Below are 15,067 nucleotides of genomic sequence, written 5' to 3' on the forward strand. Positions count from 1 at the left end.
AATAATGTGTGATTAATGTTTGATTTACTGGTTTAAACAGGGTGAAGAGGACATAGAAGAAACGCCAGCAGAGATTCTATATTTGGGCATGCTTCCTAATCTCTCCCAATATGTGGTAAGAAGCTGAATGATGTCTATATGTCAAACCAATGTATATCTATGAAAAAGTGTCTTCAGCTTTGAGATATGGGCTGCTAAATTGTTCTGTAGTTTTTTTTATATTTTACACAGTAGCTGGACTAGAAGGATTGGCCTGACCAATTGGCCAAAAAAAGGGTGTGTTTAGTATAGGGGTTAAATGTGGGAGATTTATATACGAATTGGATAGTATTGCAATTTCATGAAGTGATATTTTTGCACTTTGGTGTTTAATGTTTAATATTATAATATCTGTTTTCGCGTGATACCTGAACCCAGGCCCATCAACAGAAATTTGGGGGCCCCGGGCAACAAACCTCACATGGATCTAATATAAATGAATTGGAAGAGGGTCTAATTCTGGGCCTCGGAGAACCTGGAGTATGGGATCCATACAGATCCCTTTGACCCCCCCGTCAACTTGCCTGCTTGAACCTCAACCAAGATATTTACTGATTTTTTTTTTTGTACATTTCTGATGGATATATGTTAATATTAATATTGTTATGGGGATCAACTAGAAAATGATTGAGATATCAATATTTGTCAGACTAAGAGCGGTTCAATAACCCGTGGTGTTGAGGATGCAATTGAGGCCAGTTATATCGCCCAGACTGGCGTTATCGGGGCCCCACGCTGGAGCAAGGCCTGGGAACGGTGCTCGACAGCAAGCCTTTCCCCACGGGGCCCAGCCGGGCAGAGCCTGAAGGAGCGATGTGGGGCAGGAGGACAGCCCCACATCGACCCCTCACCGATCCTTACACCCCTGGGGGTGTAAGGATCGGTGCATAGCTTGGGCTCTGGAACTGAACTCCATGAGAGGGGCTGGACTCTCCATATCTCTGGCATTGCTCGCAGAGCGAGGTGACAAGCTGGTGTGGGCTTGCTTATTGCCCCACAGCTGAGTCGCCATGTGTTGGAATTCACCCCATTGAATGAGAGGGTTGCATCTCTGCGCCTTCAGGTAGGGGACAGGAGTGCAGGAGTACCCGACCTTCTTGGAGTCCCCAGGAGAAGTACTAGACAGTGCGCCGACCGGGGACTCCGTCGTTCTACTGGGAGATTTCAATGCTCACATGGGCAATGACAGTAACACCATCGGGAGGAACAGCCTCCATCATCTGTTATTGGACATCTGTGCTAGTTTGTCCATAACAAACACCGTCTTCGAGCATAAGGGTGTTCATCAGTATATGTGGCACCAGGACACCCTAGGTCGGAGGTCGATGATTGACTTTGTTGTCGTGTCAGCTGACCTCCTCTTTGGGTGAAGGGAGGGGCTGTGGTGTCAAATGATCACCACCTGGTTGTGAGTTGGATGCTCTGGCAGAGGAGGAAGCTGGATAGACCAACAGGCCCAGCATACTGTGAGGGTCTGTTGGGAACGTCTGGTGGAGCCCTCTGTCAGTGGGGTCTTCAACTCGCACCTCCAGGAAAGCTTCTCCCAGATCTCGGGGGAGGCTGGGACATGGATTCGGAGTGGGCCAAGTTCTCTGCCTCTATTGATCATGCGGTTTCTCATAGCTGTGGTTGCAAGGTCTGCGGTGCTTGTCGCAGCGGCAACCCCCAAACCTGGTGGTGGACATTGGAAGTAAGAGATGCCATCAGGTTGAAGAAGTGGAACTCCTGAGACAGCTGAAATGTTCTGGTGGGCCAAGCATGTCGCAGCTTGTGCTGTTGCAGAGGCGAAAACTTGGGGTTGGGAGGAGTTCAGGGAAGCCATGTCGGAAGACTATTGGTCAGTCTCAAAGAGATTCCGGCAAACCGTTCGATGCCTAAGGAGGGGGAAGCAGAGCTTCACCAACACTGTTTAACACTGACGAAGCAGAGACTGAGGACTTGAAGGTGGACTCGTCCATCACCCTGGCTGAAGTCGCTGAGGTGGTTGGCAAGCTCCTCAGTAGCAAGGCTCCAGGGGTGGATGAGAGCCGTCCCAAGTATCTTACATCTCTGGAGGTTGTAGGGCTATCTTGGCTGACATGTCTCTGCAACATTGCATGGTGGTCGAGCACAGTGCCACTGCACTGGCAGACTTGTGGTCCCTCTGTTTAAGAAGGGGGACCAGAGGGTGTGTTCCAACTACAGGGGAATCACATTTCTCAGCCATCCCGGTAAGGTCTATTCCAGGGTACTGGAGAGAACCGGTAGTTGAACCTCGGCTTCAGGAGGAGCAGTGTGGTTTTTATCCCGGTCAGGGAACACTGGGCCAGCTCCACACTCTCAATCAGGTCCTCAAGGGTTCATGGGATTTTGCCCAACCAGTGCTTTGTGGATCTGGAGAAGGCATTTGACCATGTCCATCGTGGTGCCCTTTGGTGGGGCTCCGGGAGTATAGGGTCCGGGGCCCTTTACCAAGGGCTGTCCGGCTGTCTGGTCCCTGTATGACCGGAGCAGGAGCTGTGTGCGCTGGGCGCTCCCTTAAAGATAGGATGAGGAGCTCGGCCACATGGGAGGAGCTTGGAGTAGAGATGCTGCTCCACAACATCAAGAGGAGCCAACTGAGGTGACTTGGGCATCTGTTTAAGATGCCTACTGGACCCCTTGCCACTTTCACCAGCTCCTCCCACCAGAGGAGCCGCAGGACGTGTCTGGGAGTCCCTGCTTAGACTGCTGTCCACGTGACCTGGCTCTGGATAAGTAGAAGATGGCTGGATGGATGGATATTAATATTAGTACCATAGATCCTATGTATTGGCTCTCAAACATTTCCCAGCTAATGACACCAAAGAAAAAATAGCTTTCCGAAGTACCACCAAATCTAAAGTAAGTATATAACAGGACTATTCCATGTCTAATTTAAGGATAACCAGGTCTAAAAGTGGACTACATTGATCCTACGGTAGTTCTAAATAAGAAATTATCCAAAGAAGGTAATAAAAGTAGATAACTCTAAATCAGGCAAACCCACATGGTAAAGAGTGCACCACAGTTTGAGAAACACTGATCTTATATTCTTAGTGTTTTTGTCTCAGATTGCTCTCCTGAAGCTGCTACTGGCTGCTGCTCCAACTTCTAAAGCCAAAACTGACTCTATCAACATCTTGGCCGATGTGCTACCAGAGGAGATGCCGTGAGTAAGCCTGTTCGATTCAATTCAAGTTAATTTATGTAGCACATTTAAAAATAACTTCAGCTGCTCAAAGTGCTTCACATAAAAATCAACAAAACAAATATACAGATAACACAATTAATAGGAAAAGAACAATAAAACACCAAGATATCCTGTCCAGCTAGTATTAAATGTCAGTCTAATTCAGTCTAATCTTAAACTTTGTTAAAGACTGAAAGAATCTGGCAAAGGGAGGCTGTTCCATAGTATAGGCGTCATCATAACCTAATCTCTATATCGACTCACTGTTCAAGAAATTAGGAAAGTTTTTATGGTTTTCCATATTTATGTATGCCTTTACTTGCACATGTGGATAACTAGAGGGTTCAGAAATCTGTGTTTTGTTATTGATAATAATTGATAATAACCAACTAAGTGCTTCATTAGTCTAATTGTGCGCTCAGACTATAGAAAGAAAATATGTATGGTATTTATTACAATTTACAATTTATTAATGTACAACAAATGTGTCTTTTCAACTACCCAAATAATTTTGTGTAATTTCAAGTGCTTCATTGGTCTGGTAGTTGCATGCTCACAAATTATACGAAAAAATTATATATTGTTTTGTGTAAAAAAAAAAAAAAAAAAAAAGGAATCATTGCAGTCTCTGGACATGGAGACTAGCTCTGGGGACATGGAATGTCACCTCGCTGGGGGGGAAGGAGCTGGAGCTTGTGCGGGAGGTTGAGCGTTACCGACTAGATATACCGTAAATTTCGGACTACAGAGCGCACCTGATTATAAGCCACACCAGCTAAATTTGAAGAGAAAATAAATTTTGTCCATATATAAGCTGCACCTGAATATAAGCCGCAGGTTTTCATATTGTAACATGAGATATTTACACAGAAAGACGGTGCACGGACACGCTTTTTTAAAACTGTGCCTGAAAATTGGCACCAACACGACATCAACACGGGATGAACACATCTGCAGGTTTAGAAAATAAAGCTGCACCAACACGGAAAATCTGCTTTTATTTCCTCTGAAAACTTTTGTCGTCTTTTTACATTGACCAAGTTGGATTCATTGATGCCGAGCTTACGTGCAGTGGCTCTATTTCAGGGGTTGGCGACCCGCGGCTCCGGAGCCGCATGCGCCTCTTTCAGCCTCATTCTGCGGCTCTGCGTGGCTTGGGAAAATAAATTTTAAGTATTTAATTGAAGTGTATTTTATTTGTGTTAGCTCTTTTTTGTTGTAGTTTAAATTGGAAGATTATTAAAATAAAATTATATTTTCTTATTTATTGTTGCTCAAAATAAGCGTGACACTCACGGAACAATGTTCAAAACAAACACCGCTCATGTCTCACGTCTCACGTCTCACAGACACAGACACTGACACAGCTCACAGTCCTGCGTAAAGAGCCCTGATTTTCAGACGCTGTGCACACAGGGGTCAGGAGCAACTTTCGCCCGTCCCTAATGACACACTAATAAACTCGTCCGTAGATGTATCATGAAAATCCTGCTGGAAATCGCCACAGAAATCTATTTGATGTTGTAGCAAGTATATTATCTGCTCTTGTCTCCGCGATGACGTTTCACGTATAACACATCAGACACGATGCCCAAAAGTAGAGCCACAACCGAGTGAAAATGAGCCAAAACAAAAGTCTTTGGAGAGCTTTTAACAAAGGGGAAAATGACAACTGAGGAGCCAGAAGAGGAGACTACGACCTCCAAGAAAAACAAAGATAAATTTAACAGGCAATACCTACTTAAAATCTGGATTTGTCGCTAAAGGTGACTCTCACGCACAGAGTCCGCTCTGCGTAATATGCGGGAAAAGCAAATGAGGCAATGAAACCTTCAAAACTGCTTTGGCACATGGAGACTAAGCACCTGGGATTAAACAATACGCTTTTAGAGGTTTTTTTTTTTTTTTTTTAAAGAAACTGCGGAGCAGAGTAGACATAATCACATAATCAGCGCAGGGCTCCCACTGATGCAGCGGTTTGGTGAGTTGTATTTTTTTATGCACTTAAGTTATTTTTGCCATATTTATCTGCCATGTGTAGAAGGCTTGTCCGTGAAAATAAAACCTACATTATTCCGTTACATTATTATTATTATACACAGTGTTATCTTCATTTTAGATGTCAAAATGTATTTGCGGCTCCCAGTGTTTTATTTTGCGTGGAAAGTGGGTCCAAATGGCTCTTTGCGTGTTACAGGTTGCCGACCCCTGCTCTGTTTCCTTCTTTATCTTAAAAACTGCATCATATCCATTTCATGATGCGCAAAATAATCGTTCAAAATCAAAACTAGTGAATTCTTCAGAGCAGAAACTTTCCCCACGTCTGTCTCACTTTTACGTTTACAGCTAGAGAGTGCCCCTCAGGGGCCATTATCCAGTAAAAATTCCATAAATAAGCCGCACTGCTGTATAGTTCAAAGCGTGGAAAAAAGTAGCGGCTTATAATCCGAAATTTACGGTAGTCGGCCTTGCCTCCACGCATAGTTTGGGCTCTGGAACCCAACTTCTTGAGAGGGGCTGGACTCTGCATTTCTCTGGTGTTGCCCGCGGGGAGAGGCGGCGAGCTGGTGTGGGCTTGCTCATTGCCCCACAGCTCAGCCGCTTCGTGTTGGGGTTCACTCCGGTGAACGAGAGGGTTGCGTCCCTGCGCCTTCGGGTCGGGGACAGGTCTCTCACTGTTGTGTCGGCCTACAGGTCAAACAGCAGTGCAGAGTACCCGGCCTTCTTGGAGTCCCTGGGAGGGGTACTAGACAGTGCACCGACTGGGGACTCCGTTGTTCTCCTGGGGGACTTCAACGCCCATGTGGGTAACGACAGTGACACCTGGAGGGGCGTGATTGGGAAGAACGGCCTCCCTGATCTGAACCCGAGTGGTGTTTTGTTATTTGACTTCTGTGCTAGTCACAGTTTGTCCATAACGAACACCATGTTTGCACAAGGGTGTCCATCGGTGCACGTGGCACCAGGACACTCTAGGTCGGAGGTCGATGATCGACTTTGTTGTCGTGTCATCTGATCTCCGACCACGTGTCTTGGACACTCGGGTGAAGAGAGGGGCTGAGCTGTCAACCGATCACCACCTGGTGGTGAGTTGGATCTGCTGGCGGAGGAGGAAGCCGGACAGACCTGGCAGACCCAAGCATATTGTAAGGGTCTGTTGGGAACGCCTGGCAGAGCCTTCTGTCAGAGGGGTCTTCAACTCACACCTCCGGGAGAACTTCTCCCTGATTCCGGGGGAGGCTGGAGACATGGACTCCGAATGGGCCATGTTCTCCACCTCTATTGTCTATGCGGCCGCTCGTAGCTGTGGTCGTAAGGTCTGTGGTGCTTGTCGCGGTGGCAATCCCCGAACCCGGTGGTGGACACCGGAAGTAAGGGATGCCGTCAAGCTGAAGAAGGAGTCCTATCGAGCCTTGTTGGCTCGTGGGACTCCTGAGGCAGCCGATGAGTACAGGTGGGCCAAGCGTGCCGCGGCTCGTGCGGTTGCAGAGGCAAAAACTCGGGGTTGGGAGGAGTTCGGGGAGGCCATGGAGGAGGAGGAGGAGGCCTCAAAGAAATTCTGGCAAACCGTCCGACGCCTCAGGAAGGGGAAGCAGTGCTTCACCAACACTATTTAAAGTGCGGGTGGAGAGCTGCTGACCTAGACTGGGGATGTTGTCGGGCAGTGGAAGGAATACTTTGAGGATCTCCTCAATCCCCTCGTCATGTCTTCCGAGGAGGAAGCAGAGACTGGGGACCCAGAGGCAGACTTGTCCATCACCCTGGCTGAAGTTACCGAGGTGGTTAGCAAGCTCCTCGGTGGCAAGGCTCCGGGGGTGGACAAGATCCATCCCGAGTACCTCAAGTCTCTGGATGTTGTGGGACTGTCTTGGCTGACACATCTCTGCAACATCGCGTGGCGGTCGGGGACAGTACCACTGGAGTGGCAGACGGGGGTGGTGGTCCCTCTGTATAAGAAGGGGGACCGGAGGGTGTGTTCCAATTACAGGGGAATCACACTCCTCAGCCTTCCCGGTAAGGTCTACTCCAGGGTACTGGAGAGGAGAATTCGACCGATAGTCGAACCTCGGATTCAGGAGGAGCAGTGTGGTTTTCGTCCCGGTCGTGGAACACTGGACCAGCTTTATACTCTCCATCGGGTCCTCGAGGGTTCATGGGAATATGCCCAACCAGTCCACATGTGTTTTGTGGATTTGGAGAAGGCATTCGACCGTGTCCCCCGTGGTGTCCTTTGGGGGGTGCTCCAGGAGTATGGGGTCTGGGGCTCTTTGCTAAGGGCTGTCCGGTCCCTGTATGACCGGAACAAGAGCTGTGTTCGCATTGCCGGCAGTAAGTCAGACCTGTTCCCGGTGCATGTTGGACTCCACCAGGGCTGCCCTTTGTCACCGGTTCTGTTCATTATATTTATGGACAGAATTTCTAGGCACAGCCAGGGGCCGGAGGGCGTCTGGTTCGGGAACCACAGGATTTCATCTCTGCTGTTTGCCAATGATGTTGTCCTGATGGCTTCATCAAGCCAGGACCTGCAGCAGGCACTGGGGCGGTTTGCAGCCGAGTGTGAAGTGGCTGGGATGAGAATCAGCTCCTCTAAATCCGAGGCCATGGTTCTCGACCGGAAAAAGATGATTTGCCCTCTCCAGGTGGGTGGTGAGTCTCTGCCCCAAGTGGAGGAGTTCAAGTATCTCGGGGTCTTGTTCACGAGTGAGGGAAGGATGGAGCGTGAAATTGACAGGCGGATCGGTGCAGCGTCTCCAGTGATGCGGTCGCTGTATCGGTCCGTTGTGGTGAAGAAGGAGCTGAGCCGGAAGGCGATTTACCGATCAATCTACGTTCCTACCCTCACCTATGGTCATGAGCTCTGGGTAATGACCAAAAGGACAAGATCGCGGATACAAGCGGCCGAAATGGGTTTCCTCCGCAGAGTGGCTGGGCGCGCACCCTTAGGGATAGGGTGAGGAGCTCAGTCACACGGGAGGAGCTTGGAGTAGAGCCGCTGCTCCTACATGTTGAGAGGGGCCAGCTGAGGTGGCTCGGGCATCTGCTCAGGATGCCTCCTGGACACCTCCCTAGGGAGGTGTTCTGGGCATGTCCCACCGTGAGGAGGCCCAAGGGAAGACCCAGGACATGCTGGAGGGACTATGTCTCTCGGCTGGCCTGGGAACGCCTTGGGATCCCACCAGAGGAGCTGGAGGACGTGTCTGGGGTGAGGGAAGTTTGGGAGTCCCTGCTTAGACTGCTGCCCCCGCGACCCGGCTCCGGATAAGTGGAAGAAAATGGATGGATGGATGAATCATGCAGTTTGATAATTTGCAATCATTTATACTAGATGACAAAAGAAAAATCTGTCAGTTGGACAAACCGTTGTAAGAGTGAAGACGTTTTTCTCCTTATCCAAGCCACTTCTTTAGTTCTGGTGAGATTAGCAGTGGCCACTGCCTTATATCTATCTGAAGCGAGGGGCTAACCACACTGGAACTGTAAACATATATTGTCTCCATTTTCATCTGAAACTACCCCATTCAGCCCTTAACAACCCTGCTATTGTTCTCATTGTTCTGAAGATGGAGTTATAGATGGGGGAGAGATCACGTCTCAGGCCTCCATTCCTGTTTAAGGAAGGAACAAAAATTGCTTCTTTAAATCTGCTCTCAAACCATTTCTTTTCTCTGGCTAAGATCTGAACTTCACTATCTTAAAAGGAGTGGTTAGTGGCTTTGAGATGGAGATGTACAGTCGACTGGGGCCCAGAGGAACTCTCACACCAGTGTTGGCGCATCCTCTTATGGAGTAGCTGTTTAGTTTCTCCAATGTAACGCTCACTGCACTCTTCACTACACTGAATGGAGTAGACTACATTACTTTGTTTATGGCTTGGGGTTTTGTCCTTAGGGTGAACCAGTTTTTGTCTTAAAGTGTTTGTGGTTTTGAAAAAGACAGGAATCTCATACTGTCAGAAAATTCTCAGGTTTTTCAGACACAGCCGCTGTGTAAGGGATGGTAACACCTTTCCTTCTGAGTTCAGATTCCCCGTCGTCCTGTTTTTAGCTTTCTTAGATCTCTTATAGGCCCATTTTGGATATCCACAAGCTTTCTCCACGTGTTGCTCCTCCTTTTCCCTCTGTGTTTGTGGGAGCCCCTTGAGCTCTGTGTTGTAGTGTGCGGATAACTCGAGTTTGTGCTGCAGTGAATGGTGTGAATCAAACAGCAGGTATTGGTCAGTGTGTGGGGGCTTCCTGAAGACTTACCTGGAGTCGCCTGTCCTCTCCTATTGTTACTGCACAATCTAAGAAATAGCCCAGTTTCTCTGGGCTATTTCTTTTGGGCCTGAATGGCTACCCTCCTTTTTAAGCTTTCTATTTTAAACTTCAAGTTATCAATAAGAAAATGCAGACGGCTGATTCTCAGGCCAAGCATTCTTCTAAGGTAGCGATGAGTTAAGCTGGCTGCTCTCTGCCCTGGTTTAGGTTCTTTCTTCTGCAATACCTTGGGTACTAACTGATTCTGTCGACATCTGAGGTTAAACCGTAAGTGATTCTCATTCTCAGCTAATTTCTAACATCTTCACTCTTACAACGATTTGTCCAGTTGACAGATTTAAACTTCATCTTTTTCTATGGACCAGACCTGGACTGAGGGTTTATATAGACATTTACCCTAAATGTCTTTTCAACTAGCTTAATGTAAATTCCTTCATTTTGTCACATCCTGTTTTAACAGATTTCGGCTTAACTTTATTGTTACTATTGATCAAAGGATCCATATTACACAAAGTGGAATATTAGAATGTTGTTACCTCCTCAAAAGTAACCCTTTATTATCCAATGCTCTGTTCCACATTGTGATATTTTTATCTTACCCTTTACCCTTTACCTTACCCTTTTGTTCCGTAAAGATTTCAGGGCTGAAATCATCCAAATGATTCTTGTGAAGGTGTATGGAGTTTAAAAACAGTGGAGCACTTCCTTTATTACCACACGACATCACAAGATGGAACAGCATTTTATGTTTAAGAGAAGAACTCAGCATAAATATGCAGGGTTTGCGTGTTAAACATGTGCATGAAACCAAACACAACTCCAGGTATGTTTTTTATAACATAAATCAGATCAATAGCCTAATATGGGCCCTTTAAAGCCTTACATTTGAAGATGAAGTGTGCTTTTAGTCACTTGTTGTGTCTGGTGCTGTTTGCTCTTTCTATGTAGTTTGAGACTTGCCAGTTTTCTTTGGCATAAATACGTCATCATCTGTTCCAAAGTGTGACAAACAAATGCCCACTTTTTTAGTAATGAGGCTAAACAGCCTGCAAATGATTCAGTCAAAGCAGGTGACAGGATTTCATGTTTTTCAATTTTTTACTTAGTTTGGTATTGGTTTATATTCAGGCTAAACCAGTGGTTCTTAACCTTGTTGGAGGTACTGAACCCCACCGGTTTCATAAGCACATTCACCGAACCCTTCTTTATTGAAAAATAAAATATATATTTTTTTCAAATTCAAGCCATATGTATGTTTTACCGGTGCACAAAATAAACTGTGCATTAACATCATTGTGTTCAAAGAATAAAACCAATACAATGCATGAACTCACAACAAATTACTTACATACATTTAACAAAGATATGACCTTTGACTGAAATTATTTTAATTTTGTATTGTATTATGTATTCCAATAATGAACTTATTGTATTTATGCTATTTATAATTTTTAACATTTTAACACACACCCATCATCTAATTTCCATTAGGCTACAATAATGAATATTTACTGCAAATTAGTGTGACTTCTGCTGTTGCCTTTAAGAGACCAGTTCAGAAACATGTAGCTTCGCCTTGGCAAGTGCCACTCTCATGTCATTTTCACAGCAAAGTCTGTTCCTTTTCTTCGTTTTTATGTCATTTTTTGTTTTTATGACGTTTGAAGTGACAGTATTCAATGATCAATACACACTGAGAGGAATCTGTATCTGCACACCCAGCTGCTCTATTACTCTACATTTACATAACATATCAAAACACAATATATATAATGTGTATTTGTAAATAAAATATAGTCAAAACAAGTGGTATGGGTCAAAATAAATATATATTTACAAACTACACACTGCAAACAGTGAGCAAACACACACACTTTAAAATGTCAACAAACACACTGGAAACTAAGAACACACTGTACATGTGACAGTGTGACTGTCATTCTGTGGCAGAGGTTGGAGGATCGAGTCCCGCTCGAACCAACTTCTGTCACTGTGTCCTTAGTTTTGTGATTGTGTCCTTAGGCAAGACACTTCACCCAAGGGGTGTGTGAGTGAATGATTGGTGGTGGTCGGGGGGGCGCAGATTCGCATTAGCTAATGCTAATGATTACACATAATACACATTTGACCCACAATTAAGTCAATAGCAGAATAAACCACGCTTACCGATCAGGAACTTCATCCAGTCCATGAAAACATAAGGTCCTCTGCTTCTGAGTCCACCATGAGATCTTCAGTCATTTTCACGCACCGCTCCAGGTCCGAGATGCCTCTAGTTTACCTTACAAACATCCAGTGTCCTCGGTCGTGTACTTCCTTTGTTTTGTCCGTTTTGTCATGATTAAAACACAAAACTGCTGTAAAACAGTGCGTAAAATTACGCAATTACGCACACATAATTTTACACGCGGATCTTTGCCTGAGGGCGGGTCGTCGGAACGTTAAGGGATTAAACAGCACTTAGCATCATTAGCATCATTAGCGAGTCTTCACTCCACATCGGTCACATCGGCCGTGTCCCAATTCGCCCACCTGGCCTTAGAATCACCATTGGAAGGGCGGTTCGAAGGGCAGTTACGTAATTTCCGGCGCGACAAGGGCTGTCCCATTTCAACGCACCCTACTGAATGCGGCCGACAAACCTGCCCTTCCCTTTCCACCGTTTCCATGGAGATCGGACGTAACCGAAGCGTGCATCCGTGCACACTTCACGCATTTCTATATCCCATCATGCACCGCGGCTACGCAAAAAAGAAAATGGAGTCCGTTGCGCAATATACGTTCAAATGTTCGTACTGGTTTACCTCATCTACAACAGAGCAACGTGAAACTGTTAAATCTGAATAAAGATCTGTACAGTGTGTTTGATGATTAAAAAGGAGTTACATGGAATAAAGGAATGTGGAGTTATTGCTAGACAATAAGACATTATTATCATTAAAAAATTATTACTGCAATAAGAATAATGTAAGAATGTTTGTTTCTATTGTAAGCGTCAAAGACCAAGAGACTGAAACGTAAAGTCAGAAGGGTTTAATGAGTTGCACACAGGTAATGTGAACAATGAAGCAACGGACTCTCCAGAAAGGACAGAACAGAGTCCTGAGACGTGCACAAAATCTTCATGAGTTCCGGTACATTCCATTTGTCTGCACCCCTCGTGGGCACGTGTCATTTACTTTCGTGTTAGTAAATCAAGACACTAGTTTGATGTAGCTGCACTGCTAGAAAATACCTTATAATAATCAGATGAAAAGAACTGGCACAGCATAGAAGGGAAACAGTGCCCTCTACTGTTATTAAAGTGGTGTAGCCACTGGCCAAAATACCGAACCATTAAACTGCAATATCCCACTATATGTACAACTAATCAGTGTTCTCTGGTTTATAGACTATGAATGTAGAAATGATATTGTTACTTCTGTCTCTGTTATTACTTTTTCACAAGGTATATTTTGTTTAAGTTATGAAGTAGCTACAGTTGAGTAAAAAAATCACCTCGAACGTTATATTTGCCTATTGATATTCAATCTAAACAGAAAGAAACGGCTGTGACGACGACATCTTGACTTTTTTTCTATTAAATAATAAATCATTAAAAATAACGTACGTAATGTACGTATCGTACGCTCAAAGACAGCGGTGGAAGTGCGGTCCGTGGTGTGGGCCTGTCCCACTTCAGCAAGATGGCGGCTACACTGAGGAGGGCAGATTCTCGACCGGAACCTTGAAACTACACTTTTGAAGAGTACTTCGAAAGGACCCTTGAAGGGTGCATTTGGCGAATTGGAACACAGCCATCGTCCGTGTCCCAATTCGCCAAATGCACCTTTTGAAGGGTTTATTCTCCTTATGTTGTACCTTCTGTTGCAACACTACAATTTCCCCATTGTGGGGTAAACAGGTGGTTTTCAGATTCTAGAATGTGAGGATGTCATACTCCTAGATGAGAAACAAGAGCCAGTTTTTTCCTATATTACTTTGCCATGAAATATCCAAAAGGTAAACACTCAAATGTTTAATCAGATTGTTTTTTTATTAATAACTAGACCCTACAACTTGCTATAATACTGCACAATTCTGCTTTTTTACAATATTAATTTTAGCTCACCCCATCTGTATTTAATTTAGATAGAATGCTTATAGAATGTTATCTTATATGTCTTATATATCTGTTGTCCATGTCCAAATAAGAAGTCAAATTTACAAAAATCTCAATGTCAAATAGAGAAAACAATGCAAAATTTTTACAGCAAAACTTGAACTATAATGATATTGAGTTTAGTGAATTGAGTAGTCTAACACTTATATTATTTGTATTCTTTTCTTCAGCATCACTGTCCTGCAGAGTATGAAGCTGGGGATTGATGTGAACCGACACAAAGAAATCATCGTGAAGGCTATCTCTGCTCTGCTGCTACTGGTGCTCAAACACTTTAAGCTCAACCACATCTATCAGGTTAGACATACACTCACACATTCACATGCCATCAACTAGAATCCTTATGGTTTAACATTGAAGTGGAGGACAGGGCAGAATTCTATACTGGACTTTGCTGTTTAACTGTCAGATGGTTTATGGTTAAAATCTCTGGGCCTATCCACATGAAACAAAAGCAAAAAGTGGTGTCATTAATCAACTCCAAAGACATGATTATTGTCTGTTTAAAGGACTTCAAAGAAGACCTATTGTGCTAATGTCTGTGCTATAGTTATAATCTATGACACTTGCAGATCATTATATTATAATTTGCACATTTTTAAATGCAATATTTATCTAAAGCACTGAGCAGGAGCTGATGTCGACTTAAACATCACAGAGCCATGCAACTGTCAGCTCATTTGTACTAAAATGACAAACTGGCAAAAAATTGTAATCTTTTTTTTCAAGTGGGCAGTATTAACCAGAGGCACAACATAGTAAAATCGATAGAATTGATTTTTTAAAACCGCATTTGAATGTATTCCTGCTTAATGTGTTTCATCCATCCATCCATTTTCTTCCGCTTATCCAAGGCCGGGTCACGGGGGCAGCAGTCTAAATAGATACTCCCAGACTTTCCTTACCCCAGACACATCCTCCAGCTCCTTCGGTGGGATCCCAAGGCATTCCCAGGCCAGCAGAGAGACATAGTCCTTTCATGTCCTGGGTCTTCCCTGGGGTCTCCTCCTGGTGCGACATACCCAGAACACCGCCGTAGGGAGGCGTCCAGGAGGCATTCTGAGCAGATGCCCGAGTCACCTCAGCTGGCTCCTCTTGACATGTAGGGAGCTCAGAGTAGAGTAGCTCTACTCCGAGCTCCTCCCGTGTGGTCGAGCTCCTCGCCCTATCTCTAAGAGAGCGCGTAGCCACCCTACGGAGGAAACCCATTTTGGCCGCTTGTATCTGCGTGTCCTTTCGGTTATTACCCAGAGCGCATGACCATAGACGAGGAACGTAGATTGACCGGCAAATCGAGAGCTTTGCCTTTCGACTCAGCTCCTTCTTTACCACAACGGACCGATACAGAGTCCGCATCACTGCAGATGCCACACCGATCCGCCTGTCAATCTCACACTCCATCCTTCCCTCACTCATGAA

At 45.2% G+C, this 15,067-nt stretch overlaps 1 protein-coding gene across 3 annotated transcripts in view; it reads left to right on the forward strand.

The window, feature by feature from the left end:
• strip2 (striatin interacting protein 2) overlaps nt 1-15,067 on the forward strand; it is a 96,757-nt gene that overhangs the window by 63,498 nt on the left and 18,192 nt on the right. For all 3 annotated transcript variants that reach the window (XM_055231755.1, XM_055231756.1, XM_055231754.1), the window contains 3 exons: nt 41-115; nt 3,111-3,208; nt 13,819-13,945. In XM_055231755.1, coding sequence (XP_055087730.1) covers nt 41-115; nt 3,111-3,208; nt 13,819-13,945 — 300 coding nt within the window. The remainder of the gene's footprint in view (nt 1-40; nt 116-3,110; nt 3,209-13,818; nt 13,946-15,067) is intronic.

The sequence above is a fragment of the Periophthalmus magnuspinnatus genome, chromosome 23, assembly GCF_009829125.3.
Source record: "Periophthalmus magnuspinnatus isolate fPerMag1 chromosome 23, fPerMag1.2.pri, whole genome shotgun sequence".
NCBI classification, from domain to species: domain Eukaryota; kingdom Metazoa; phylum Chordata; class Actinopteri; order Gobiiformes; family Gobiidae; genus Periophthalmus; species Periophthalmus magnuspinnatus.